The 27,256-nt window shown below is 45.5% G+C and overlaps 1 protein-coding gene across 1 annotated transcript in view; it reads right to left on the minus strand.

The window, feature by feature from the left end:
* Positions 1–554: 554 nt before the first annotated feature.
* Positions 555–27,256, minus strand: part of LOC141053961 (uncharacterized) — a 106,412-nt gene continuing 79,710 nt past the window's right edge. The window contains exon 3 of the mRNA XM_073551117.1: positions 555–5,489. Within this exon, the coding sequence (XP_073407218.1) occupies positions 3,310–5,489 (2,180 nt within the window). The 3' untranslated portion in view covers positions 555–3,309. The remainder of the gene's footprint in view (positions 5,490–27,256) is intronic.

A 27,256-nucleotide genomic window follows, 5' to 3' on the forward strand; every position in this document is an offset into this window, starting at 1 on the left:
AAAGCGCAACTAGCGCACGGCCTGCGCACCCTATGCTAAAGATAGGGTGCGCCGATCGCAGGCGCCGCTGTGCGCTAGGAGGCGGCGCTACAAGCAAGGGGCGGGCACGCCGGGCAGAGAGCCGGCTCGGGGGCGGAGCTACCCCCGGCCGTGCGTGCGCTTAAAAAGCGCTAATGTGAAACCAGCCTAAAAGTGACAGCAGTGATCTAGCAGTCAGAAATGCTTCCAGCGGTCTTCCCCATGATGTCCCCGTGTCATTTGAGCACTGTTCATATCGATTTCCAATTTTTTTTTAGACCCTAAATGGACCCTCGAGGGATCGCGGTGAAAATGCTCGGTTTTTCCATAGACTTACATGGGCTCGTTGCTCGGGTTGAGTACCGGAGTATTTGCTCGACCCAAGCAACGAACACCTGAGGCATTTTAGTGCTCGCTCATCACTAGAAACGAGCTTCACCAACTAGAAGAGATGCCCTATTCTGATCATACCATAATCTCCAATAGAAAATCCAGGATGTGGGCACGCCTGACAAGAACTGTCCAAACCACTGTGAGACAGTAAAGCTTCCTTTATTTCAAGTAGGTGTCTACAAGATTCAGTATATATCGTATTGGTATCTTTCCTGAGCCACAAAGAGTAACAAATAGGGGAAAAGGACATCAGGAAGAGAAGCCTTCTATGTAGCATGCACATCATCAATAATGATGAAGACAGAAGAACAGAACACAGAAAAGCAACACAAATTGTAATTTCTTAGTCACAGGAACGAGATTTCACGAGAACAATCAATTGTGAGAAAGTGAAATGTGAGTAATGTATCTGCTATCTGGCACCTGTAGGTTTACATGAGATGGACGGGACTTCTGTACATGAGAAGAGCCGCCATCACCCTCCTGCTTATGGTGGATTATTACCAGTGTGGAGCCGCGACCAAAGAGATATTCAAACTATGGGGGAAAACATAATAAAGAAAATATAGGCACGTTCCCCATATTATATGTTATCATAGTGACCACCGCTTGTGTAACTATGATGGGCAGCTTGTATTGTAGTCAAAGGGTTTAAGAGCAAGAGCATCGCTCCAGGAAGGTAAGACACCATGTTTGTTATAATCTAATGCATAAAGCTCAATGTGTGTGTGTTTATGTCCGGGATTGGCATCCGCACCGTCGCAGCTATAGACCCTAAATTTGGCACAGTCACATGTCTGGACCCCGAGAACGTCATAGGCTATGTTGTGAGGCAAAATTTTAACCCCGCGCGTTCCAATTCACCAAACAATTTTGCCCCTATCTACATAATGGGGAAAAAGTGAAAGGAAAAGTGTTGGGAGGCAAATTGACAGCTGCCAGATGTGAACAAGGGGGACAAAGAATGAGAGCGATGGTGCCAAAGAGTATATACCGTACAGTCACTAAGGTGGGGCCCTGACATGGGATACTCACCACACACGGGGATATGAACACACACACAAAATGCGCCACACACTACCACGCACTTCAACACATATACCACCCTCAGCACACATTTCACCACACATACACCAACCTCGCCACATAAAAGTCGAAACACAAGTCACCACTCAAAACTCGCCACGCTGTCCCAGAGCTGTTTAAAAGATGAAAAATGAGCTATGATTGGTTGCTATCAGCAACAGTTTTCTTTGTAGACAGTTGTGGTAACTGAGGCCTATTATTCTTATCAATTCTATGGTGATATCTGTCATGATCACGTGTGTCTGGACGCAGCGGTTACCGCAAGGCGAACCCATAACACACGTGACCCTGGATACACCGCCTCCAGTGGGGCGAATTTAAATAATAAAGCGTGCAGGTGGATACGCCGCCTCCACCTGGCGGATTTAGGTATTACACGCTATGCATACATTTCTGGAAACACCGCCTCCAGTACGGCGAATTTAAATAATAATAAAGGGGGAACCTGGATAACTTTAACAATGGTGGGCCCTGCGATAAGGAATGGGGAAATGGAGACCTCCTGCACTCCCCTGAGCCAGAGTCCCTACACTCCTCACATTCCCTATACAGGCTCCGCACCTGTCACCGCACGTGTGCCTCAATACCCTAGCTCGCCCTGAACCTAAACCCTCACTAGGGAATAGGTCGGTGCGGAGACTAATCCCACCACTGCACTAACAACACACATGAGGAAAGAGACAATACAGGGGAAACACCACTTAGCTTTGCTCTGTTGCGTACGCTCCTAGCAACAGAGCCCACCACCTGTGTGCATCTTCTCCTCCACCCTGATCCATCACCATAACTGGATCCATCACCATCGTGCAGCATGGGAGCAGAGTCCATCACCACTTGCAGCAGTCCAGTACACAGAGCCCCAAGACGAGTCCAGCTTCTGCCAAGAATCTAAGCATGCTTGAGTCCAGTTCTCAGCAACCAAGTCGAGCATGCCGAGTGCAACTCTCTTCCTAGTCGCCACTCCACAAAGCCATGCCCGCACTTCCCGCCGACACCATAAACTGCGACTCCACCAGGCCATGCCAGCCCTTCCTGCAGACACCATTAGCTGCCACTCGTTCTCTCTGGCTGACTGTGCATGACTCCTCTCCAGCTCCATCCTTCCACCAGGCTCTCCAACTCAGAATCAACACAATGAATCAATCAATATCACAAGCAGTGATTGCACACACAAAGCACACCTTCATAGGGTATCACACCTGAATCATAATTAAGTGCAAAACCTAACCTAAGGTGCGATACCACTAACCACCACCGGGGACAGTCAAGACACCTTTGCACTTGTGAAAGTAAAAAAAGTTCACTTTGTGCTTTTAATACCGCCAGATCCAACACTGGATCATGACAATATCATCCTTCTGTAAAGCTGGAAATAACACAATTTATTACCGTGCCAACACAGACCACCCTCTGACACAGACTGCAGGGGGAGCCCAGTATCACACAAGATAGGATTTTATACATGGCTCAGCAGTCAGTATCACACAGGATATGCTTAGATACACAGCTCAGCAGTCAGTATCACATAGGAAAGGAATAGATACACGGCTCAGCAGGCAGTATCACACAGGATAGGATTAGATACACAGCTCAGCAGTCAGTATCACACAGGAGATTAGACACATGGCTCAGCAGGCAGTATGACACAGGATAGGATTAGATACACAGCTCAGCAGACAGTATCACACAGGATAGGATTAGATGCACGGTTTTTATGTGCAATATAATCATTAAAATTTGTTATAACTAACCACAGTTGGTTACTATGCCCAGGCAATGCCAGCCTCTTCAGCTAGTGTTACTATAAAATGGCTACTTCTCTGTATGAATTTTCTTATGCCTGTAAAGATTTGATTTCTGAGCAAAACATTTCCCACACTCTGAACATGAATATGGCTTCTCTCCTGTATGAATTTTCTCATGACTATTAAGATGTGATGTCTGTGAAAAACATTTCCCACATTCTGAACATGAATATGGCTTCTCTCCTCTATGAATTTTCTCATGATAATTAAGCTGTGATTTATGTGCAAAACATTTCCCACATTCTGAACATGAATATGGCTTCTCTCCAGTATGAAATTTCTCATGACTATTAAGATGTGATTTCTGTGAAAAACATTTCCCACATTCTGAACATGAATATGGCTTCTCTCCAGTATGAAATTTCTCATGACTATTAAGATGTGATTTCTGTGAAAAACATTTCCCACATTCTGAACATGAATATGGCTTCTCTCCTCTATGAATTTTCTCATGATAATTAAGCTGTGATTTATGTGCAAAACATTTCCCACATTCTGAACATGAATATGGCTTCTCTCCAGTATGAAATTTCTCATGACTATTAAGCTGTGATTTCTGTGAAAAACATTTCCCACATTCTGAACATGAATATGGCTTCTCTCCAGTATGAAATTTCTCATGACAATTAAGATGTGATTTCTGTGAAAAACATTTCCCACATTCTGAACATGAATATGGCTTCTCTCCTGTATGAAATTTCTCGTGACAATTAAGCTGTGATTTACGTGCAAAACATTTCCCACATTCTGAACATGGATATGGCTTCTCTCCTGTATGAAATTTCTCGTGACAATTAAGCTCTGATTTACGTGCAAAACATTTCCCACATTCTGAACATGGATATGGCTTCTCTCCTGTATGAAATTTCTCGTGACAATTAAGCTCTGATTTACGTGCAAAACATTTCCCACATTCTGAACATGAATATGGCTTCTCTCCTGTATGAATTTTCTCATGACAATTAAGCTCTGATTTACGTGCAAAACATTTCCCACATTCTGAACATGAATATGGCTTCTCTCCTGTATGAATTTTCTCGTGACGATTAAGATGTGATTTATGTGCAAAACATTTCCCACATTCTGAACATGAATATGGCTTCTCTCCTGTGTGAAATTTCTCGTGACTATTAAGCTGTGATTTCTGTGCAAAACATTTCCCACATTCTGAACATGAATATGGCTTCTCTCCTGTGTGAATTTTCTCGTGACTATTAAGCTGTGATTTACGTGCAAAACATTTCCCACATTCTGAACATGAATATGGCTTCTCTCCTATATGAATTTTCTCGTGACTATTAAGCTGTGATTTATGTGCAAAACATTTACCACATTCTGAACATGAATATGGCTTCTCTCCTGTGTGAAATTTCTTGTGATAATTAAGATGTGATTTATTTGCAAAACATTTCCCACATTCTGAACATGAATATGGCTTCTCTCCTGTGTGAATTTTCTTGTGACTATTAAGGTGTGGTTTAGTTGTAAAACATTTCCCACATTCTGAACATGAATATGGCTTCTCTCCTGTGTGAACTTTCTTGTGACTATAAAGATGTGATGTCTGTGAAAAACATTTCCCACATTCTGGACATGAATATGGCTTCTCTCCTGTATGAATTTTCTCGTGACAATTAAGATGTGATTTCTGCACAAAACATTTCCCACATTCTGAACATGAATATGGCTTCTCTCCTGTATGAATTTTCTTGTGACTATAAAGATGTGATTTATGTACAAAACATTTCCCACATTCTGAACATGAATATGGCTTCTCTCCTGTATGAATTTTCTCGTGACAATTAAGATGTGATTTCTGCGCAAAACATTTCCCACATTCTGAACATGAATATGGCTTCTCTCCTGTATGAATTTTCTCATGAACATTAAGGTCTGATTTATGTGCAAAACATTTCCCACATTCTGAACATGAGTATGGCTTCTCCTTTTTAGGAGGGCTTTTATCTTCAGCATTTCTTCTCTGACTTTTCTTTTTTGTAACAATCTGTGATGAAGTAGGAGATATTCCTTCATTAAAACCATCCGATGATCGATCTCTGCTGTGAACAGCTGGGGGTATAGCCGAGATGTCTTCATGCTGTGTACATGTATCTTGTGTGATACTACAATTATCTGCTTTAAATTCTAAAGATATCAGATGTCCCTCGGAGCTCCCGCTACAGTCATCTGCCAAGAATAAAATGCATGTTATTATTTTTGAACAATATAAACTTAAATATTAAATATATCTTAATATAATAAATTGGGGAAAAAAATCCCATACAAATTGCAAAGTAAGCAGCAGAACTATTATTGACTGACAGAAGTGTCATTTACTTGGGGTGAAGACAGAATAATCAATCATTTCTACTAATGTTCATTGTTGTTCAGTGTGGAATCCTGCCACCCATTGTACTACTGCAGAGTGAAATGGTTGCCGTGTGGCAGTATTAATGCTCCATTGCGCCAGAATTACTGTGCGCGCTGAGAATCAGGAGATGTATAATGCAGTGTACGTGCGCGCACTGCGGACTGATTAATGTGCATTGGGCGGTGCACTCTGCTGCCATTTACTGGCTGATGTGTGCATATGAACGCTATATATTCAGTCTCCCCCCAGAAGCCGCCATAGAAACAGGGAGAAGCCTCCACGCTCAGTGCTGACACTTCCTGTAAGGTGGGACAACGTAGTCCTGTCTAGTCCAGGGAGCGGTGGGAAGCACTACTACTCCCAGAATCGATCCCAGTCAATGCTGAGGGGACATCTTTCTCCATATAATCACCTCTACAAAGGCGTGAAGCTTCTTACAGTCGGGAGAGATAAATCTGAGCCAGTGCTCTCCTCCATGCACTGTGGTTATATCTAGTGATGAGCAAATTTGTTTGGAAATCGATCACCAAACATAAATTTGGCACGAATATGGCACATTCGTATTCGTGATCGGAAACACAAGCAAAATTTTATAAAATCGGGAAAAAATTGGTAACATTCTGCACAAGTGCCGGAAAATGTTTGCTTTGCCACAAAAATATTTTCAGCACTTTAGCAATGATATTGGTGGTGTATGATGAGCGTTTGGCACGTGTGATGAGGGGGGGTTGCAGAGCTCAGAGGCGCGGCGTTCTTGTAAGCACAGCAGTCTCTTTTTTGTTTCTCTAACTTTCTGTGTGCACATTACAGCTATCCAATCAGGGCGCAGGAAACACCCACAATGTCCTGACACAACGGCTTGTGCCATTGGCTGCTGAAATCACATGTCCCTCTCTGTATAAATAGCAGATAATTTGTTTTAGTGCCATTTTGGCCCTGTAACAGCGCAGAGGCTGCTCCTGATGCTGCCACCTTTAGTTAGTTAGGCGGTTGTATATCAGTCAGATACTGTCGGTAGCTACTGTCCAGTGTGGCTGTTAAATTTACCTTCCAGCTATTTTTTTCTTTTTTCGACATTACCGAGCTCCACAAAGAAAGCCGGCAGGGCACATGTCCTACAAGTATGTTGTGCTCTGCTTCTATTGTGCTCCATGCACGAGTATAGCATTCTCATACACATGTAGCTAGTGAAAAAATATTAAGCAGCCTGCTGTATCCCACCTTGTCATTTAGTGCTGTGGTGATAGAAAACTGCAGACCTAAGGCACATTAAAAACAAAGTTATTATTTTTCTGTTGACAAATGTAAAACAGCCTGCTGTATCCCAAGTTGTCATTTTGTGGCAATGATATGAACCTGTCTGCAAGACTAAGGCACGTTAAAAAAAATTATTTTTCAGTTGCAAAAATGTTAAGACAACCCGCCGTATCCCACGCGTTGTGGATTGCAGAGAATTTTATTAAAGGTTTGTGCAATTATCTTTTTTTTAATTGTTCCCCCTTTTTTGCCTCAGCGTTCCCTAAAGACCGCGTTGTTTTCGTTTTCATTTAAAATAGCTTGTAGTATTGAGTGTGTTACAGAGGCCTGATCTAGAGGCCACAAAATTTCATCTGTTCCTAGTGTCCTACAATAGGGGACATGACTTTAAAAGAGTTTGTAGCATCTAGTGTATTACTGAGGCCTGATCCATAGGCCACAAAAATGTTTTCTGTTACTAACGTCATACAGTAAGGGACCTGACTTTAAAAATGTTTCTAGCACAACTTCTTTGACATACAGGCCTCATCCACACTCAATTTTTTCTTTCTGTGACTAACACGATACAGCACAGCATATTTCAACTTTGAATTTACTGTCGCTGAAATTCAGCTGTTTGCAGAGGTGGTGCAGAGTTTAAAATCTTATTTTTTGTTGCTGATACTGTGCTCCGTCCATACTATCTGAGCAACATGACTGGGAAAAAGAGCAAACCACAAAGAAAATCCGCAATGAGTAGTCCAAAAATGCCCCCCCAAAAAATTATCTATTAAATATCAGAGGTCAGTGACAAACAGGGCTAAAAGTGACGGACTATAACAGCATACACCATACGGGCGGTTAGACAAAGAGTCTTGGAGTGAATTAGATGTTATAAATAGGCATGTATGTAAAACACCATAGCAAGGATCTATGCAGCGATATGAGAAATATATATGATATACCTCATATGCAAGTAAGAATATATATGGTAAATGGCAAAGTAATATTGCATAGTCCACATAAGCATCCATTATTTCAAATAGCTGTAGATCTACCCAGCATAATCAGGAGATAATGTAATAGACATACCAGATAGCAAGACTCCAGACACCACGCTGCCTCCTGCCCACCCCGATGCGCATTTCGGAGATTTCCTTCCTCATGGGGCGTGTCATAGTGTACTGTTATGATTGTGTCACCGAGGAGGAAAAACAAGACAACAAGCTAAGTCTCAGAAAACCAGAGAAGTTGGTAGCTATGCAGATTGCAGATCCCTAATCTTAACAGCACAACTAGAAGCAGTCGTGGAGCGTTCCTACGTTGTTCCTAGATGCTTCGTCACAACCGGAGAACCACATAAGCCTAAAGCTGGAACAGAGAAAAACTAACTGCCCCAGAGCAGACCCCAAAGGAAAGACAACCCCCCACATGTATTGACGGTGAAGCAAGATGAAAGCAAACACAGGCAGGAAAATAGGCTGAGCAAACGATGGGGCCCAAACTAACTAGAAAGGATAGGAAAGGAAAGATACTGTCTGCGATCTGCCAAAAAACCCTACAAAAATGTCCAACACAACTGATAGCTAAATTAACCCTGAAGTCACTAGACTTCTCCCACTATATCAGCACTCTGAAATATTTTGAGACAGAGCAAAAAGAGGCCAATCTAATAAGCGACAAAAAAAAGACAATTTGGCAAATAAGCGTGAAAATCCAGACCAGCCCAGCCGGACTGGCTGACCACACAAAAACTGAAATGACCAACAAGAGCAAGTGAGAACATTAGCAAAAAAACAAACTTATCTTGAAGACTGGAACAGAGCTGAGTCCTAGACCTGAGATGCAGACTAAATCACCAGCAATAGGATAGGGCGTCGGCTGTCTTATATCCACTCAGATCCTCCAGAGATCCAATCGTTAGCTTCCTCACCAAGTGGCAGATCACTACCACTTAAGCCAACCTCTCTACCTCCTGTCACCAACAGAGGGAGAACGGAAGGGGAACTCCCAACTGGTGGAGCAGAAAATGAGCTCATAACAGTACCCCCCCCTTGAGGAGGGGTCATCGAACCCTCATCCAAGCCACCAGGCCGATCAGGATGGGCCCGGTGAAAAGCACGAACCAATTTATTGGCATGAATATCAGAGGCAGAGACCCAAGAATTATCCTCCTGGCCATAACCCTTCCATTTGATCAAATACTGGAGTCTCCGTCTAACCAAACGAGAATCCAATATTTTCTCTACCTCATATTCCATATTGCCTTTAACCAACACAGGGTCAGGAGGTGCCACCACAGGAACTACTGGCTCAACAAACCTCTTTAACAGTGATTTGTGAAATACGTTATGGATTTTGAACGTAACTGGAAGAGCCAGTCGAAAAGAAACAGGATTAAGAATCTCCAAAATCCTATAAGGTCTAATAAATCTTGGCTTAAATTTTGGAGATGCAACCTTCATAGGAATATTCTTAGATGACAACCAAACCATATCACCCACTTTAAACCGGGGACCAATGGTCCTATGCCGGTTGGAAAAACGCTGGGCCTTTTCCTGAGAGAGTGACAATTTATCCACCACTTGGTCCCATATCTGCTGCATTCTAACAACTACAGTGTCCACACCTGGGCAGGACGAAGATTCCACTTGCCCTGAAGAGAATCGAGGATGAAACCCAAAATTACAGAAAAAGGGTGACATCAAGGTGGCAGAACTAGCTCTATTGTTCAGCGCAAATTCGGCCAAGGGCAAAAATGAGACCCAATCATCTTGATCAGCAGCTATAAAACATCTTAAATAAGACTCCAGGGTCTGGTTTGTTCTCTCAGTCTGTCCATTGGTCTGGGGATGAAACACAGAGGAGAAGGACAACTGAATTCCCAGATTGGAACAAAAGGCTTTCCAAAATCTGGAAACAAACTGGACCCCTCTATCGGACACAATGTTCTCAGGAATCCCGTGTAACCGAACCACCTGTTGTAAAAACAAGGGTACCAACTCAGCGGAAGATGGCAATTTTGGGAGTGGTACAAGATGGACCTTCGAAAATCTATCACAAATTACCCAGATAACAGTCATTCTCTGAGAGACAGGAAGATCAGAAATAAAATCCATTGAGATATGGGTCCATGGCCTCTTGGGCACTGGCAGGGGCATCAGCAACCCACTAGAACGAGAACAGGGTTTAGACCGAGAACAAGTCCCACAGGAATGTACAAAATTCCTGACATCACGAGATAAGGCAGGCCACCAAAACGACCGACTCACCAAATCTCTGGTACCAAAAATACCTGGATGACAAGCAAATGCGGAGCAATGGACTTCAGACATCACTCTCTTTCTCCACTGGTCCAGAACATCCAATCTTCCCATAGGGCAACGCTCAGGTTTATCCTCCTGAAACTCCTCCAGGGCGCGTCTCAAATCGGGCGAAATGGCAGAAAGAACTGCCCCCTCACCTAGGATAGTAGTAGGCTCGGACACATTAAGAGAATCAGCAAAGAAACTCCTAGAAAGGGCGTCTGCCTTAACATTCTTAGTGACCGGAAGAAGAGAGACCACAAAGTTAAAATGCGTGAAAAACAAGGCCCATCTAGCCTGTGTAGGATTCAAGCGTTTGGCGGACTTCAGATAAGTCAGATTCTTGTGATCGGTGAGGACCACAAATTGATGTCTAGCTCCCTCCAACCAATGTCTCCACTCCTCAAATGCCCATTTCATGGCCAACAATTCCCGATTCCCCAAGTCATAGTTGCGTTCAGATGGGGAGAACTTTCGAGAAAAGAAGGCACAGGGATTCATCTTAGAAGTCACAGGGTCTTTTTGGGACAAAACAGCTCCTGCACCAATCTCAGAAGCGTCTACCTCCACTTGAAATGGAAGTGAGACATCAGGTTGCCGTAAAACTGGAGCTGAAGTAAACCTCCGCTTAAGCTCCTGAAATGCTGAGACAGCCTCAGGAGACCAATTCAGCACATCAACTCCCTTCTTAGTCAGATCAGTCAGTGGTTTGACAATACTAGAAAAATTACCTATAAATTTACGATAGAAATTAGCAAAACCCAAAAACTTCTGAAGAGCCTTCAAAGAAGTAGGCTGCAGCCAATCATAAATGGCCTGTACCTTGGCTGGGTCCATTTCAATACTCGATGGAGATAAGATAAATCTCAAAAATGAGATCCTCTGTACGCCAAAGAGACATTTTGATCCCTTAACAAACAGGGAATTCTCCCTCAAAATCCGAAACACAGTCCGGACATGTTCCACATGGGAATACCAATCACTAGAAAAGATCAAAATATCATCCAGATATATGATCAAAAACTTATCCACAAAGTCTCAGAAAATATCATTCATAAAACACTGGAAGACAGAAGGGGCATTGGAGAGCCCAAAAGGCATCACCAGGTACTCAAAATGTCCCTCCGGAGTATTAAACGCCGTCTTCCATTCATCCCCATGCTTGATGCAAATAAGATTATAAGCCCCCCTGAGGTCAAGCTTAGTAACCCAGCAGGCACTCTTAACTCTGGAGAATAAATCAGACATCAGAGGTAACGGGTACTGATATTTAACCGTCATCTTGTTAAGGGAACGATAATCAATACACGGTCTTAATGAACCATCTTTCTTGGCCACAAAAAAACCCCCAGCACCCAAAGGTGACGAGGATGGTCTAATATGACCCTTCTCCAACGACTCCTTAATATAGGATCGCATAGCATCATGTTCGGGTACAGATAAGTTGAAAAGCCGACCCTTGGGAAATTTACACTGTAGGGATGTGACTCGCTTAGGTGCAGCGGGAGACAAATATGAGACAGGTTTTTCCAAAGTCCATGCGGTTTATTCACGTCATAAACGCACAAGGCGGCATAACACCAAAAAGGAACCTTTAGTTCAGGCAAAAGAAGACTAATGTCCGTGGTTGTAGACTCAGACCAGGAATCTCAGCACACATGGGAGGCTTAGTCCTCCCCACACACAGCCCCCTGGTTCAGGAGCAGGCCACATTATAAGGCTGTAGCCACACCCACAAACCCAGCAGCTGACTGGTCACATGATTGTGACCTCACCACAGGTCCTTCAAACAAAAACAATCACAATATCTGGTATGCTTTACTTATGCCCTACATTACGGAGATAAGCCATTTATGAACCACATATCTCCCATCAATTACACGACCCTTAGCCCTGCCACATACCTCCCCCCTCTGCCTAAAGCCGTGGGGCTTGGCACTTTCACCTACCAGGCAAGGAATTCTGGAGAGGGCATCGGCATTCCCATGTAGCTTCCCGGCCCTATGCTCTACATGGAAGCTGAAGTCTTGTAGGGCTAAGAACCGGCGGGTGACCCTAGCATTCTTGCCCTTTGTTTCCCTCATCCACCTGAGTGGGGCATGGTCGGATATTAACCTAAACTTCCGTCCCACCAGGTAGTACCGTAATGTGTCCACTGCCCATTTTATGGCCAAACACTCCTCTACAACTGAGCAGTTTCTCTCACAAGTCAGCTTCCTACTCAAGTAGAGAACAGGATGCTCCTCCCCACGTATCTCTTGGGAAAGGACAGCTCCTACCCCGACATCTGAGGCATCTGTCTGGAGGACAAATTCACGTTTAAAGTCTGGGGCCACCAAAACGGGTTGCTTACAAAGAGCTCCCTTCATTTCTTGGAAGGCTGACTCTGCTTCTTCGGACCAGCTGACCATCACTGACTTTGTCCCCTTAAGCAGATCAGTTAGAGGTGCAGCCATTGTGGCGAAGTTTGGGATGAACCTCCTGTAATATCCCACAATCCCCAGGAAGGCTTTAACTTGCTTCTTTGACAGAGGTCTCGGCCATGTTTGAATTGCCTCCACTTTATTGATTTGGGGTTTGATCTCGCCACGCCCCACTACATATCCGAGGTACTTGGCTTCTTCTCTCCCCAAGGCACACTTCTTCGGGCTTATTGTAAACCCCGCCTCTCTTAGAGCGTCAAATACTGCTTGGACCTTTTCCAGTCTCCCAGTCCGGGGTAAAGATGACGATATCATCCAGGTATGCGGCAGCGTATAGCTTATGAGGCGCAAGGATTCTATCCATCGCCCTCTGGAAGGTTGCTGGGGCTCCCTGTAGGCCAAACGGCATCCGGACATACTGGAAGCACCCGTCTGGTGTGGAGAATGCCGTCTTCTCCTTGGCTTCCTGTGCCATGGGGATCTGCCAATATCCCTTTGTCAGGTCCAAAGTGGTTATGTACCTGGCAGGTCCAAGTCTCTCGATGAGCTTATCAACGCGTGGCATGGGATAAGCGTCGAACTTGGAGACCTCATTCAGCTTCCGGTAATCGTTGCAGAACCTCCATTCACCATCAGGTTTTGGGACCAGGACAATCGGGCACGACCAGCCGCTCTTGGATTCCTCTGTGACCCCGAGCTTCAACATACGCTGCACCTCCTTGGAGATTACCTCTCGCCGGGCCTCAGGAATACGATATGGTTTCACGTTCACCCGCACATGTGCCTCGGTCAGAATTTCGTGCTCCACCACCTTTGTGCACCCCGGCAACTCTGAGAACAGGTCGCTGTTTTTCTGGAGTAACTCCCGGCACTGCTGTTTCTGGGCCTTCGATAGAGTCTCCACTATGGTAACGGCTCCAACCTCCCCTTCTAGGCTACCCAGCAAGCACGGAGTTACCGCTGGCTCTCTATCTTGCCACGGCTTGATAAGGTTAACATGGTAAACCTGGTATGGCTTCCGTCTTCCGGGTTGGTGGATCTTGTAGTTTACGTCTCCCAGCTTTTCCACCACCTCATATGGCCCTTGCCACTTGGCCAAGAACTTACTTTCCACCGTCGGGATTAGCACGAGAACTCGGTCTCCCGGATTGAACTGCCTCACTCTGGCTGACTGGTTGTAGACCCTGGCCTGAGCCTCTTGTGCCTGGCGGAGATGTTCTTTAACAATGGGCATCACCTTCGCAACCCTCTGCTGCATCAGTGCCACATGCTCAATGACGCTTCTGTGGGGCGTGACTTCGGCTTCCCAGGTTTCCTTGGCTATATCTAGGAGACCTCGCGGATGCCGGCCGTACAGAAGCTCGAAGGGCGAGAACCCCGTGGAGGCCTGGGGAACTTCACGGATAGAAAACAGTAAATACGGTAAGAGACAATCCCAGTCTCTACCATCTTCCTCTATGACTTTTCTCAGCATGCTCTTCAGTGTCTTGTTAAACCTCTCAACAAGGCCATCTGACTGCGGATGGTACACTGAAGTCCTCAACTGGGAAATTTGCAAGACTCTGCACAATTCTCTCATCACCTTGCTCATAAAAGGTGTCCCCTGGTCGGTCAGGATCTCCTTCGGCAAACCCGTCCGGGAAAACACATGGACCAGCTCGCGGGCTATACTCTTCGCGGAGGAGTTTCTCAGGGGAATAGCCTCAGGATAGCGTGTGGCATAGTCCAGGATGACTAATATATACTGATGGCCCCGAGCTGATTTAACTAAGGGACCGACCAAGTCCATGGCAATTCTTTCAAATGGCACCTCAATAATGGGCAGTGGCACAAGAGGGTTCCGAAAATGAGATGTGGGGGCAGTTAACTGACATGTCGGGCAGGACCTGCAATAGTTTACTATTTCCCGGTGACACCCAGGCCAATAAAACCTCTGTACAATCCGTTCCTGGGTTTTTTCCACCCCCAGGTGTCCCCCCAAGATGTGTGAATGGGCCATGTCCAACACTTTCTGTCTATAGGGGCCTGGTACTATTAACTGCTCTGCCACCTCCTCCCTTATTTTCGTGACCCGGTACAACAATTCCCCACTCAACATAAAATGGGGAAACCTTGTGTCTGCTCCTGGCTCTTGTGCAATCCCATTGATGACGGTGACATGGTCCTCCTACCATCCGGTGCAGATCCACGTCGGCGGCTGGTCATCACCGCCGCTCCATCCACCAGCCCGATCGCGTCGGCCGCTGCGGTTGCCGTCGCCGTGCACGGGAGTGTGGCGCCCCCAGGAGTATGGTCGCCACAGTGGCATTACCTTCCTCCTAGGGAGTGTGATGTCATGCCTGGAAGCAATGAACGGTCTCTCTAGCAGTTAATAACTACATATAACATAGTTCCCACTCCAGGCCAGCAGAGGGAGCTCTGAACCAAAACAAGGGGAAGAGATGCTCTCTGGGGGCCAGGAAGGGGAAATTAGTCAGTTCTGTGAGGAGGGCGAAGTGTGTGGACGTGAGGAGAGGAGCTGGGAGATTGAGCAGAGAGTTCAGGCTCATTCCCAGCTATAGCGCATGATCTGGAGCCCGGTCTCCAAGGTTGTATAGATACTGACGTTCCTGCAGCAGACACCGGAGGAATAGGAAGCTGTAAATGCTCTGTTCCCACATAAGACTCGGAGGCACAACAGCAACGTGTGAGCCGGAGGAGATAGAAGGCTACAGCTGTCTGCCATACGAGGGAGTTCTAAAGAGAACAAGCAAGTGGAACTTCAGTGTAACACAGTACTGCAAGTACCTAAGATAGCGCTAGAAAGGACACTACACAACCCATCTGATAGAGAGATTCCTAAGTTGCTTCCAGGCTAATCAGCTCCTGTGCCATCTGTAATCTGGACCCTGGACTGCCTTTGCCAAGCAAAGTAAAGGTAAAGAAACTGCACCCTGTTGTGTCCTTGCCTTCTTCCCGCAACTTTTCCAGCACTGCTACATCTCTGTGCCGGACACTACACCCTTCTCCTCAACACCTATCCTCACTGCCCTGGGACTACAGCTCTACCTGTGGGGAGCTATTACATCTTGCTGCCTTACACCATCTGTCCCAGAGGATCTGCCGGCAGCATCAGCTTAACACCTTTATTGCCGAGCACCACAGGTGGCGTTACGAATCACTCATAAACTCTATTTCCATCACTCAACCCCTTTTACATGGGCGCCTAGGGCCACGGACCGGGTCACCGCTGCTGTGACATCCCCCTCTGAGATACCGGCCTGGTACCGAGTACCCCACAGCCCTGGGAGGGCGACCCAGGAGCATGTGCCCTGCGCACATTATTCCTCTGCCGGCGTCGCGCTTCACTCGCCTAGGATCGGGCCTCCACGACTTCTCCCGGTGTCGCGCTGAGGCCCGGACATGTCCCGCCCACTTCCGGTTGGTCGGGAGCCGGGCCTGAACACGCTGCAGCTCCGGAACTCTCAGACTGCCCACTTCCTGGGAGCTGGCGCGTGATAGCGCCGCCCACTTCCTGTCATCGGGCCTGTGATAGCTCCGCCCACGTCCCATCATCTGGCCCGCAATAGCTCCTCCCACTTCCTGTCATCGGCCCACAATAGCTCCACCCACTTCCTGTCATCATCACCCGCGCTCTGCCCACTTCCTGGCAGCAGGCACGGGATAGCCCCGCCTGTCTGCAGGGAGCTCTTCCTGTGCTACAGATTGGCCAGGCCTGAGCTCCACAAGCGTTGGGAGACCAGGACACCCGTCTGGCTCCCAGTCCACGAGACGATTGTGCCCCCCCAAACGCTGACATTGCATGGGACTCCCCCCCACAAATTCTACCCTAACCCCACACCTGACCCGCAGCATCTCTGGCAGGCGACGCTGCACCGCTTGCTCGGGAAGACTTGGGGTCAGGTGTCAGAACCCAAAAGGCTGCTGCAGAGCACGCTGTCCGGTCCGACCCGACCGTTCAATGTGCTCTGCCGCATATACAGTATGTCAAAACACAAAACGTAACAAGCACTCCAACCACACAGTACACTCCGCCAACCCCCACAATGACCCTTTCAAAAAAATAAATAAATAAATAAAAATACCCCACCGTGCAAAAAAGCACGTTATCAATTATGCCCCTAGCCACAACGGGCGAAGGGGGTAACATCACTCCCCATAGTAGCAGTGGTCCCAGGCGTAGATGCCGCATGACCTCCCGCTCCTCCTCAGACGACTCCCGTCACCATTCCCACTATCCCTCTAAGAACCGCTCATGCTACATCAATGCCTGACAGCCAGAGGGGATCTTCACCCAGGGGGACCAGCCGGTCCAACCACCAGAAAACCCCGGAGTCCCCCCCCCGTCATGAGAAACTCAGGCTCGGGCACACGACAGGGATCAGACGTCACGTGCTCCATCACTGGCCTGTCAACCTTGGAGATCTATCCCACACTCCCCGGGTTTCTGGTCACTGCAGACACCGGACCTCAAACAACGATACAGCAGGAGCCGGAGTTCCTCCATCACCTGGAGTCACTCCTCGGCCAGAGTCAAAAAGTGGAGTATTCTCATCCCAGCGATCTACATGTTAAAAATCACTCACAAAATAACGATGGTGTTTCCGCCTGGTGGCGGTATGATGAGTTCCGCAAGCGTTTGGCCCTACAGCCCAATCTAGGCTTGATGATTCTGTCACACTAAGGTGCGACCCGTCTTAATTGTCTGTGGCCGAATTGTAGCTTTGGCACAAGGTATACGTATACTCGAGAAAAGAATACACAAGACAAGAGGGTATCGTGTCAGTATGATTCTTCTCTGTCTTTAATCAAACGTGTACAGCTTTTATAACAGAATTTGAGCTACATCATCAGTTACATCATGGGCATGTTTCCAGTTACTATTTGCTTTTCCCAGGTCGCTACACAATTATTATGTACATTTCTGGGCTACCGTTGACTGCTCCCACATTGCTAGCTAATACTTATATACACAAGTATTGTCTTCTAGCTTGACTCACCCTGGTCCACCCAGTTTATTCAATATTTGATGAAGCTTAGGTGAGTGATACCATACAGAAACAACCCTAAGAGAATATAAGAAAATATAAGAAAATCAGAAGTATCTTAAAGCAACATGATCCCAATATCCAGCAAAGCGTCCATATAGTGATACAGTTTTGATTCTTGTATATATTCATGTGCCATATATTCTTCCCTTAACAGTCCCTCCTTTGGAGATATGCAAAATCAAAACCCTAATCTCGTCGAACCTATCGATCTGTCCTCCCGGCCTACCTATCTCAACAATGCTGGAACCTAACTAACTAATCTTCACCGTATATACGAGACGACCCATCTCTAGTAGATGGACCCCCTCCTAACGGACTTTGCACAGGAGGAAGTCAGATCCTGGACTTTCCCTCGTTGGCTTGCTTCAGGCAGGCATATTCCGGAGGTGGTGCTTGCATGTTTTCATTGGGACATTTTTCATACAGGGGATCTTCAAAATCGGCATGCATGGTCATCACTGTGGTTTCCATAGTTTTCATCATCATTTTCTTAAGACATGGCACTATGCAGCATAGAATTAAAGAAAATATGATCAAACGACATAAAATAACTTTTGCAAACTTAATGGGTCAATAATTGCCTTTATGGCATCCCCAGTGTATTTTATAAACCGTTGTTGATTATTGTATAAATAGTTTATCCGCTTTGCATTCTTATTTGCGGGGATGGTGGGTTTAAACACAACCATTGTCTCGTTCTCGACTTTGAATTTGTCAGGTGCTCCCTGTGTGCCCCCACTGGTATCTATGCTTCTTAGCCAAAATTTACCTTTTGTGTCACCATTTTCCCTCCCAAGTTTAGTACTTGAGCCTAGTACATATAACCCTTGCTCATACTCTGAAGGGTTGTCAATAGTAAGGTACAGAACTATGCATCCCTCCTTGGGGCAGTGAGTGGCAGTGACAGGGAGTATTGAATCTGGAAGGCCACTCTGACCCTTAAAATGGGCTTTGGACAGGGTCATGCGACTTAATAGGCTTATTCCCCATTTGTCCCTTCGCTGTAGGGCCTGGGCTGGTTGATGTCTCTAGTCACTTTCACCAGTGTGCCACCCAACAAGAGACTAATCCTCCCAGTTTGAACCTTCCCCTATTTCAGTAGTGACACAGATGAATTGTGTATTAAACCTGATATGAAACTGTGCCATGGGGCCTGGACATTCTTATTGTGAGACAGTAGTCAAATTGATATGTTACTCTTGGGGTGGAGACATTATACCAGAAAGTCAGTATGCCCTTCTCATGAGTGACTACCCCTTGGTGATTGACTACCCCTTGAGCTAGGAGAAGGATAAGTGCCAGATGGATGAAGAGTGGCAGCCGCTACTGGACTCTGGATCCGGCATCTCCTTGCAGTGGGAAGCGAGGACCCATGGACTGCTGCGATAGTTGACAGGACTTGGAACAGGCTGTCATCTCTAGGTTCAAGGGTACGTCTGTTGAACCTTTTGGTGATGAGGACTCAGTCACCGGGCAGGATCTGGTGGGCTCCTATGTCCTCAGGTTCTGGGATGGATGAAAAGACTCGAAAATGCATTTTAGTCACATGTTTTTAAACTTAGTCTACATATAGGCAATTATACTTGTGCGTGTATGTGACCCAAGGGAAAGACTAAACTCTTATGCTATGACTTCCCTGTTTCCTGTATAGCATCAAGTATGTAGAGTTTTGTTCGAGGCCTTAAATTTTCCTTGTTCATCCTTAGGCATATTTCATCCTGTATAACTTCATCTTAGGTCCATTTCTTCTTTTCTTCCTTGGATACTTGTTTCTGGAGTGTCAGAACATCTTTTTCCAGGGTTATTCCTTTTCCTCTGTTTCCGTGTCAACCGGTATTACTGCTGCTTCTTTTGCTGTTACTTCAGCTAGTCTGTTGCCCACTGCTTCCCTTGAAGTGTCTCCAGTGTGTGTGCTTTTACTTTTACCACCGCAACTCTTCCTGGCATCAACAAGGACTCCATTAATTCTTGTATGGCTTTGTGGTGTCAGACTGGCGTTCCGTTAGCCGTTATGAAGCCTCTTTCCCTCCAGATTGATCTTGACAGCTTCATGTTGAGTGGACCTCTCGTATGCTTCTGTCAAGGCCCGCAGTCCTGCCTTTGGATGTAGGCAGTGGTTTTGCTGGCAGCAAGTTACTTCTGTGGCTACTGCTATACCAGTGTGCGAACGGCCTTCTTGGTCTGCATACCTTGGTCTAGCCACAAAGAGCATCAGGTCAGGATCTTCCAGGTGTTCTCTTGCCTCATGACAGCAAGACAATCGCGTTCAGCCATTTCAGAGTCGACTACCTCTTCCACTAATGTGTCAGAGATGTGGTTTTCATCCTGACAGCAAGACAATCGCGTTCAGCCATTTCAGAGTCGACTACCTCTTCCACTAATGTGTCAGAGATGTGGTTTTCATCCTCCATCTTCCTCCCCCCTTTGGCTGAGGTAGAAGAGTAGCTGGATTATGGACAGCACATCTGGAGATGGTGACGTTGTCTGGGAGCAGAGTAGGGCATTGCAGACAGAAATATCAGAAGCTTTATCCAGCACAGGTGGGTTGCAAACACGGTTCTCATGCAGGTTTGGACTTCACGAGTCACTTGGTCAGGTTTTGGAGAGTAGAAGCCAGGAGGGCATTGTCTTCCTCCGTGAAGCTGTGTTAGGGCTCCATTTACATGGTCAGGCTTCTTCATGACAAACAGACAAAACAGTTCAGTATAGCGTGGCAGTCCTAGAGCTGTGAAAATGTGATTGCAATTTAGCATATAAAACACACCGATACCTTCTTTGGTTAACCTTAAAATAGTTATAAAAAAGGTTGCATGTGTAGAAGAGCAGTATTGTCTTGGCTGTCTTCAGTCAGGGTCGGAGGTCATCCATATGTATTGTAAAAAAAAAAAAAAAAAAAAAGTGGCTGTGGGATGTATCCTCTTCCAGGGCTCCAGGACCATGGTCATGGCTCGGGTGAACATAGAGAGGCTATACTGTGCCCCTTGAGGCATCATAGTCCAAATATATTGCTGGCCCTCGTGTGAAAACAAGCAGGTACTGGCTTGCAGCATGTAGAAATAAACTGAAGAAAGCATTGGCCAGGTCAATCACCGTGAACCATAGAAAAAATAAATAGAATTGATAAAAACAAAACATAGTGTGTGGGTTTGGTACCATAGATGTGTTCAGTACTATAACTTCATTGACAGCACATAAGTCATGTATTATCCATAACTTCATAGAAATAATTGCAAATTATGAAATGGAGGGTAAATATTGCAATTTCCTTGGCAGCTGGGCTACTGGCTTCTGCCCCACCTTTACAAACTGGATTTTCAGCCTGCCAATATTGAATCTGGAATCAGTGCCATTAGTTCAACGCCCACATGATCTACAGATGTGTCCTGTAAAAAAAAAAAAAAAAAAGAAAAGACTACATACTTCTTCAGCAAGTAGATCAATGTCCCTGATCAATCTTCTGATTGCATCGGGACCCACCAGGAATTTGAGAGGAGTATCCTCAACCCTGTCTGGGTGAGAGATGTTGTTTCTCCATTGTATTTTTGTGGGGGGGGGGCGAGCTGTTTACTAGGGTATCTGTCTCCTGGCATTTCCAGGAGTCCTTGCATGTAGTAGATTGTGTATAAAAGTATGAGCTTTGAGGCTTAAAAGATGATGATGATTATGTCCCCTCACCATATAACGATAAATACTGTAGATTATCAGTCTGAGCTATTTATTTCCTGTCTCTTCCTGTTCTGTTTAATTATATACCTCCATGTCATATTCATCTTTTTCTTCATTATTCTTTTCATAAACGACATTAATTAATAAACCTATAATGGATGCTGGACAGGATGTAGCATAAGACGTGCCGTCTATATAAATAGTTGGAAAGAAGGTACGGCTCTTTGGGTTGGTCATCTGACAGTCACAACAAGTCTCACGATATTCTGCATTCTGCGTTTGACAGCTGGCACACGTCCAGTCATCTGGAATGTATATAGAAGTATAAATGAATGTAATGCAGATATTGCAACTGACATCTTCCTGTGTAAATATTTGTTTTGCACAAAATTCAGTAATCTTGTTATATTCCTCTCCTCATCCCTTTTTTCCTAACTTCCTCTGCCATCTTATAAAATGCTTCAGGGTCCTGTAACACCTCATAATACCTGAGGCTGGGACGCTGCTCTCCACTCATTAACACATTCTTCTATTCCTTCTTATCTAATGCTCCTCCCCTCGTGATCGGAGGGTTTCTTAACGTACATTTTCTTTCTCACTCCACTATGGGTCATATCTGTCTTATAGATATCGACTGACTGCTCCCACCCATTCTATCATCTGAATTCTGAGTATATCTGAAAAACATTTGTATGTGTGCGTCTTAAAACAAATTCTCACGGGGTTATGAACAGTTGGATATGTGACTGTAAAAGCTGTATGTACTCCTTATGTCTGAGTAAAGGGGTCTTCAGTGAACATAGTGATGTCTAGCTATCTTGAACACAGTAATATAGGGAATTAACCAACAACTAACACCAGAGTATTTCACAAATCTTGTGTATCCAGAAACTGCGTAGTATAAAAATACCTTATAAATTGTTAAAATTTCTGTTTCCTCAAAACTTTCGCTCTAAAACCTTTCAAAGAAAACCATCTCATAGAGAAATGTAGTGACATTAGTAAAACAATAACTAAAAAGTAACAATAGACCTCGGATCTCACAGAGATATCTGTACAAATCAAGCAATTACCATTCAAGTAATTCTCTTTCTACCTGAACCAACTAACCTTATAATTATAGTATGCAGAACAAAACCAGTTTATCCAATTCTCTAATTTCACAACATATATATGTATACACACATAGAATGCATTCAAAAATTTTAACCACATGCTAGTACGCCTCCTGCAAATTATACACACTACAAAAGACAAAAGACAATGAATTTAAAACTGGTACTGACATCAAATACTGCGAATCCTTGACACCAAAACAATTCGCAATTTACCTATCCATATGCCAGCCTGATTTGTAGAGGTGAAAAATCTACACCTGGGCAAACCATACTTTTCAGGGAGAGAGCAATCACTCAGTCACATCAACACGGTAATTGAAATTACCCTTCCACCCATATAACTTATGAACCTATGCTGCAGCTAAAACACCATCATCTTAGCCAGATGATGTCCTGTGGGAAACCCGCAAGAAGTCACCAACCACTTAGAGGTTGGAAAATCACTGAGAGTAATCAAGCCCCTACTCCCACTTGCCCACTGGGAGAGACACAGTTCAGACTTCTGCGATCATCGGTCAAGCCGAGAGCAGGACCGGAACCAGAGTGACAGTGAATTTGCTCAGTACGTCTCCCTATCTATTTTTTTTTTTTTTTTCCTTTTCAGGCTGGCTGAGGTAACAATCACGTATGCAAACAACCAAAACAGCAAAGCAGAGAGGCAAAGCAGATAAGGCAGACAATTAAACTTTTAGATTACCGTAATTATAAATATGCTTGAAGGGTTACTGTGTGTATACTATAAAACAACTCATTACACTCTATATTTTATATCCTCCGGACCGAATACAGATAATGTAGCGTGATTGTTAAACACTTTGCATTCAGGAAATGCAGCTGAAATAGCAGTCTAACCAGTATGGCAGTATATTCAATATGAGAGCTGCGGACAGGCGTGTCTCAACAATGCATCAATACTTCAAAACATAAAAAAAACTATTATGAATGTATTCCTTATCCCTTTCACTGTTCTTTTGTTACCAAGGCAACTAGGGCTGGGCTTTTTGTCACTTTAGGTATAGTAAATAGTGGTAATCACCTCTAGATAGGTGGTTGATATTTCAGCAGAGGGGGGAAAAATTAGTAATCACCTCTTTCCTTAAAAATATGTATATGCCGTGTCATTCACGTCACCGGGCCCAGTTTATACTGTGGGCGTATGGCCGGACGTGAGCACCTATATGTGTATATATATAATATATACATAACTTCTTCGACCGTCTAAGTTCGGAACCAGGGTGATAACCCAGTGGAAACATCCCCTTTGTACTCTGCTCTGTATGCTTCTAGTAGCCCTAGTGCAGTATGAAATAGTTTTTAACAGATACTAGATGGATTCTAGATACACCCTCCGAATTGGTTAGACCGGATAATACACACAGACAATTAAGGAATTATATACCTGACCGGGTCCGTAGGCTCAGGACTTTCAAACGTGGTCAGTTTAAGGGTTCAGAGAAGACAGCCAACTATCTCCTCCCAGCCGGACGTGAATACAGAAGGTTAGGTAAGATGATATATTTTCTCACCAGGTCTCGAGCTGCAGTCTCGTCCCGCTGGAAAGACGTCCGTCCTGGGGGGAGATTTTGTTGCGGCTGTGATCATCTGGTATCGTCCTGAGCCCCACGTTGGGCGCCAACTGATGATTCTGTCACACTAAGGTGCGACCCGTCTTAATTGTCTGTGGCCGAATTGTAGCTTTGGCACAAGGTATACGTATACTCGAGAAAAGAATACACAAGACAAGAGGGTATCGTGTCAGTATGATTCTTCTCTGTCTTTAATCAAACGTGTACAGCTTTTATAACAGAATTTGAGCTACATCATCAGTTACATCATGGGCATGTTTCCAGTTACTATTTGCTTTTCCCAGGTCGCTACACAATTATTATGTACATTTCTGGGCTACCGTTGACTGCTCCCACATTGCTAGCTAATACTTATATACACAAGTATTGTCTTCTAGCTTGACTCACCCTGGTCCACCCAGTTTATTCAATATTTGATGAAGCTTAGGTGAGTGATACCATACAGAAACAACCCTAAGAGAATATAAGAAAATATAAGAAAATCAGAAGTATCTTAAAGCAACATGATCCCAATATCCAGCAAAGCGTCCATATAGTGATACAGTTTTGATTCTTGTATATATTCATGTGCCATATATTCTTCCCTTAACAGGCTTGGGAGTAAAAGCCACAGATGTTTGGCTACGATTGATGATGGCTCAAAAGCAGCCCCCCCCCCTTTATTCATACACGACCACTAATTACTCCATGACTCAACGGTCGCACGTGGACCAGGGGCCCGCTTACTATTTAATGAAGGATACTGCTGATTTACGTGGTAAATATAAACATGGATGTTCATCCTGTGGACGCGGACACCCTACATCATGGTGTACCCGCCAAGCAAATGAAGCTCTTACAAGCTGCTCAGCGGATATATTATGGATTTGATTACAGGTTTTACCCCCGTTAAATGGAGTAAGAGTCCCTAAAGTGGACTCAGCGGAGTATATGTAAGAGTCCCTGGTGTGGACTCAGCGGAGTACTGAATGTATCTCACATATAAAAGCGGAATACGGATCAAGGAGTTGGAGTACACCAGCTCAGGTATCACTCTTACTGTGACACATATAGGTGAATGTTGATAAATCGATAATGAATCAATACTGAGAAAGACAGCTACTAAAAAAAAAAAAAAATTTACAATGCCTAACGACACATCTATTACTGAAGCAAAATCAATTGCGCAGCTACCATCGTTACATTCAAGGACATCCTGCATCAAGGTGTACCCTCAAAGCAAACGGAGCAATTGCGAGGCACAATCCCGGCGGGCGTAACCGCCATAGACCCCTGGCTAAGCCTTTACCCCGATAAAGGAGCTGCCCAGCAGCCATATCACGATTTTAAATACGGCTTTTTATGCCCTTCAAATTTAGCTAACATCGGCAAATAATCTAAAATCACAATCTAAAATTGGCACACGAATTCCCCGAATTTTTACATCAAGTAGATCATGCAAATTCCCCGAGATTTTACATAAAAAAAAAATATTCTGTAGCTCTGTATTTAGTTTGTACCTTGTACTCTGTCTTAGGGTGCTCCTCTACCACATTTCTGTCTAGTCTCAAGGTTCTTCCTTGACCCGGCTCTGGACTTCACCCTACGTTCCGTTGCTAGCTCTGTACTCTGTCTGACCCGGCTCTGGGCTTTAGCATACGCTCCGCTTCTCTTTCACTTACCCGGCTCTGTGCTTCTGCCTATGTTCCGCTCCTGGCTCTGTACCTAGTTTCTTCTCTGACCCGGCTCTGGGCTCTAGCATGGGCCCTAGCATACGCTCCTCTTCTTTGTCTGTACTCGGCTTTGTGCTTCTGCCTACGTTCCGCTCCTTGCTCTGTACTTTGAATTGCCTTGTTTCTCCGCATGCCCTTTGCACGCACCTGGTCTCGCCTTGCCCGCCTGCCTGTGCCTCAGCCGTGCCCGCCTCAATCGTGTCCGCCTGCTTGTGCCTCAGCCATGCTTGCCGGCCAGTGACTTAGCTGTGTCCGCCTGTCTGTGCCTCAGCCCGAGCACCTAGCCAGTGCCCCAGCCATGCTCTGTGCTTCCTTGCACTCTCGCTGTCCCTGCACTGTGCATCGCGTGCCTCCTAGCACGCACAGGCCCTATCCTGAACCCTGGCGTGCCTCCTAGCATGCAGAGACCCTAGCCTGAACCCTGGCATGTCCCTTGGCACGTACAGACCCTTGCCTGCACCCTTGGCATACCTCCCAGTGTTTCTCTAAGTACGCGCAGGTCCTGCCATGAACCCTGGTGTGCTTCCTAGCATGCACAGGCCCTAGACTGAACCCTAGAGGGTCCCCCTAGCATGCATCCTGCCTTGAACCCTGCCTTGGACCCTGGCGGGTCTTCTAGCACGCAGCCTGCCTTGAACCCTGCCTTGGACTTTGGCATGTCTCCTAGCACGCACCCTGCCTTGGACCCTGGCGTGCCACCTAGCACGAACCCTGTCTTGGAACTTGGCCTGCGCTTGCACGCACCCTGCCATGTATCTCCGTGTCTTCGTATTTATGTCTTGAATCCGATTAAACCCTGAGACCACGCTTTATTGAAGATACCCTGTGACCATGTTTTGTCTTGTCTTGTACCCTGCTTGTTCCTGTTGCCATACACACACACACACACACACACAAGTGTCTCCCTGAGCCGGCCGTCTGGTTCCAGCAGTCGTGGTGACTCACCCCCTTGGTCTTGCCCCTGACACTCCCTGTATAGGGGTGGTTCCTCACAAGGTCAGCTCGCCCTAGGTGGGTGGGTGCTATGGGAAAGAGGATCCACTCTAGAAATCGACTCAGCAGAAGCTGACTCTGTCACACTGCCAACTTTGCCAAAAAATCTGAGTCAAGGTAAAAAGTGCAATAATTTGACTGCTACATGTATGAACCTTCACATGCGCAATCAACATGATTCTCTGCGCAAAAATGCGGACCTCAACAACCATCAGCTGCCCCATCAATCACATCTGCTGCTTCTTCCTCCTCCTCTGTTACCATGCCAACTATTGAGATGCAGGTGTTTGACAGCAGAACCTTGGGTTCTTTACTTGCTCCAGTCACACTGTCTGAGAGGCCACCTTCAGCTGTAACGGAAGCGGACATGTCATCTCAGAGAACGATCACACCACAAGTTTCTCAATCCACAGTAATATCTCCGCTTGCACCTCTCTCACAGTCCAGCAGTTTGTCCAGTTAACCATACTCCACACTCTCACATCACTAGAGC

The sequence above is a fragment of the Dendrobates tinctorius genome, unplaced genomic scaffold (genome assembly GCF_039654945.1).
Source record: "Dendrobates tinctorius isolate UK_male_01 unplaced genomic scaffold, ASM3965494v1 ptg000173l, whole genome shotgun sequence".
NCBI lineage: Eukaryota > Metazoa > Chordata > Amphibia > Anura > Dendrobatidae > Dendrobates > Dendrobates tinctorius.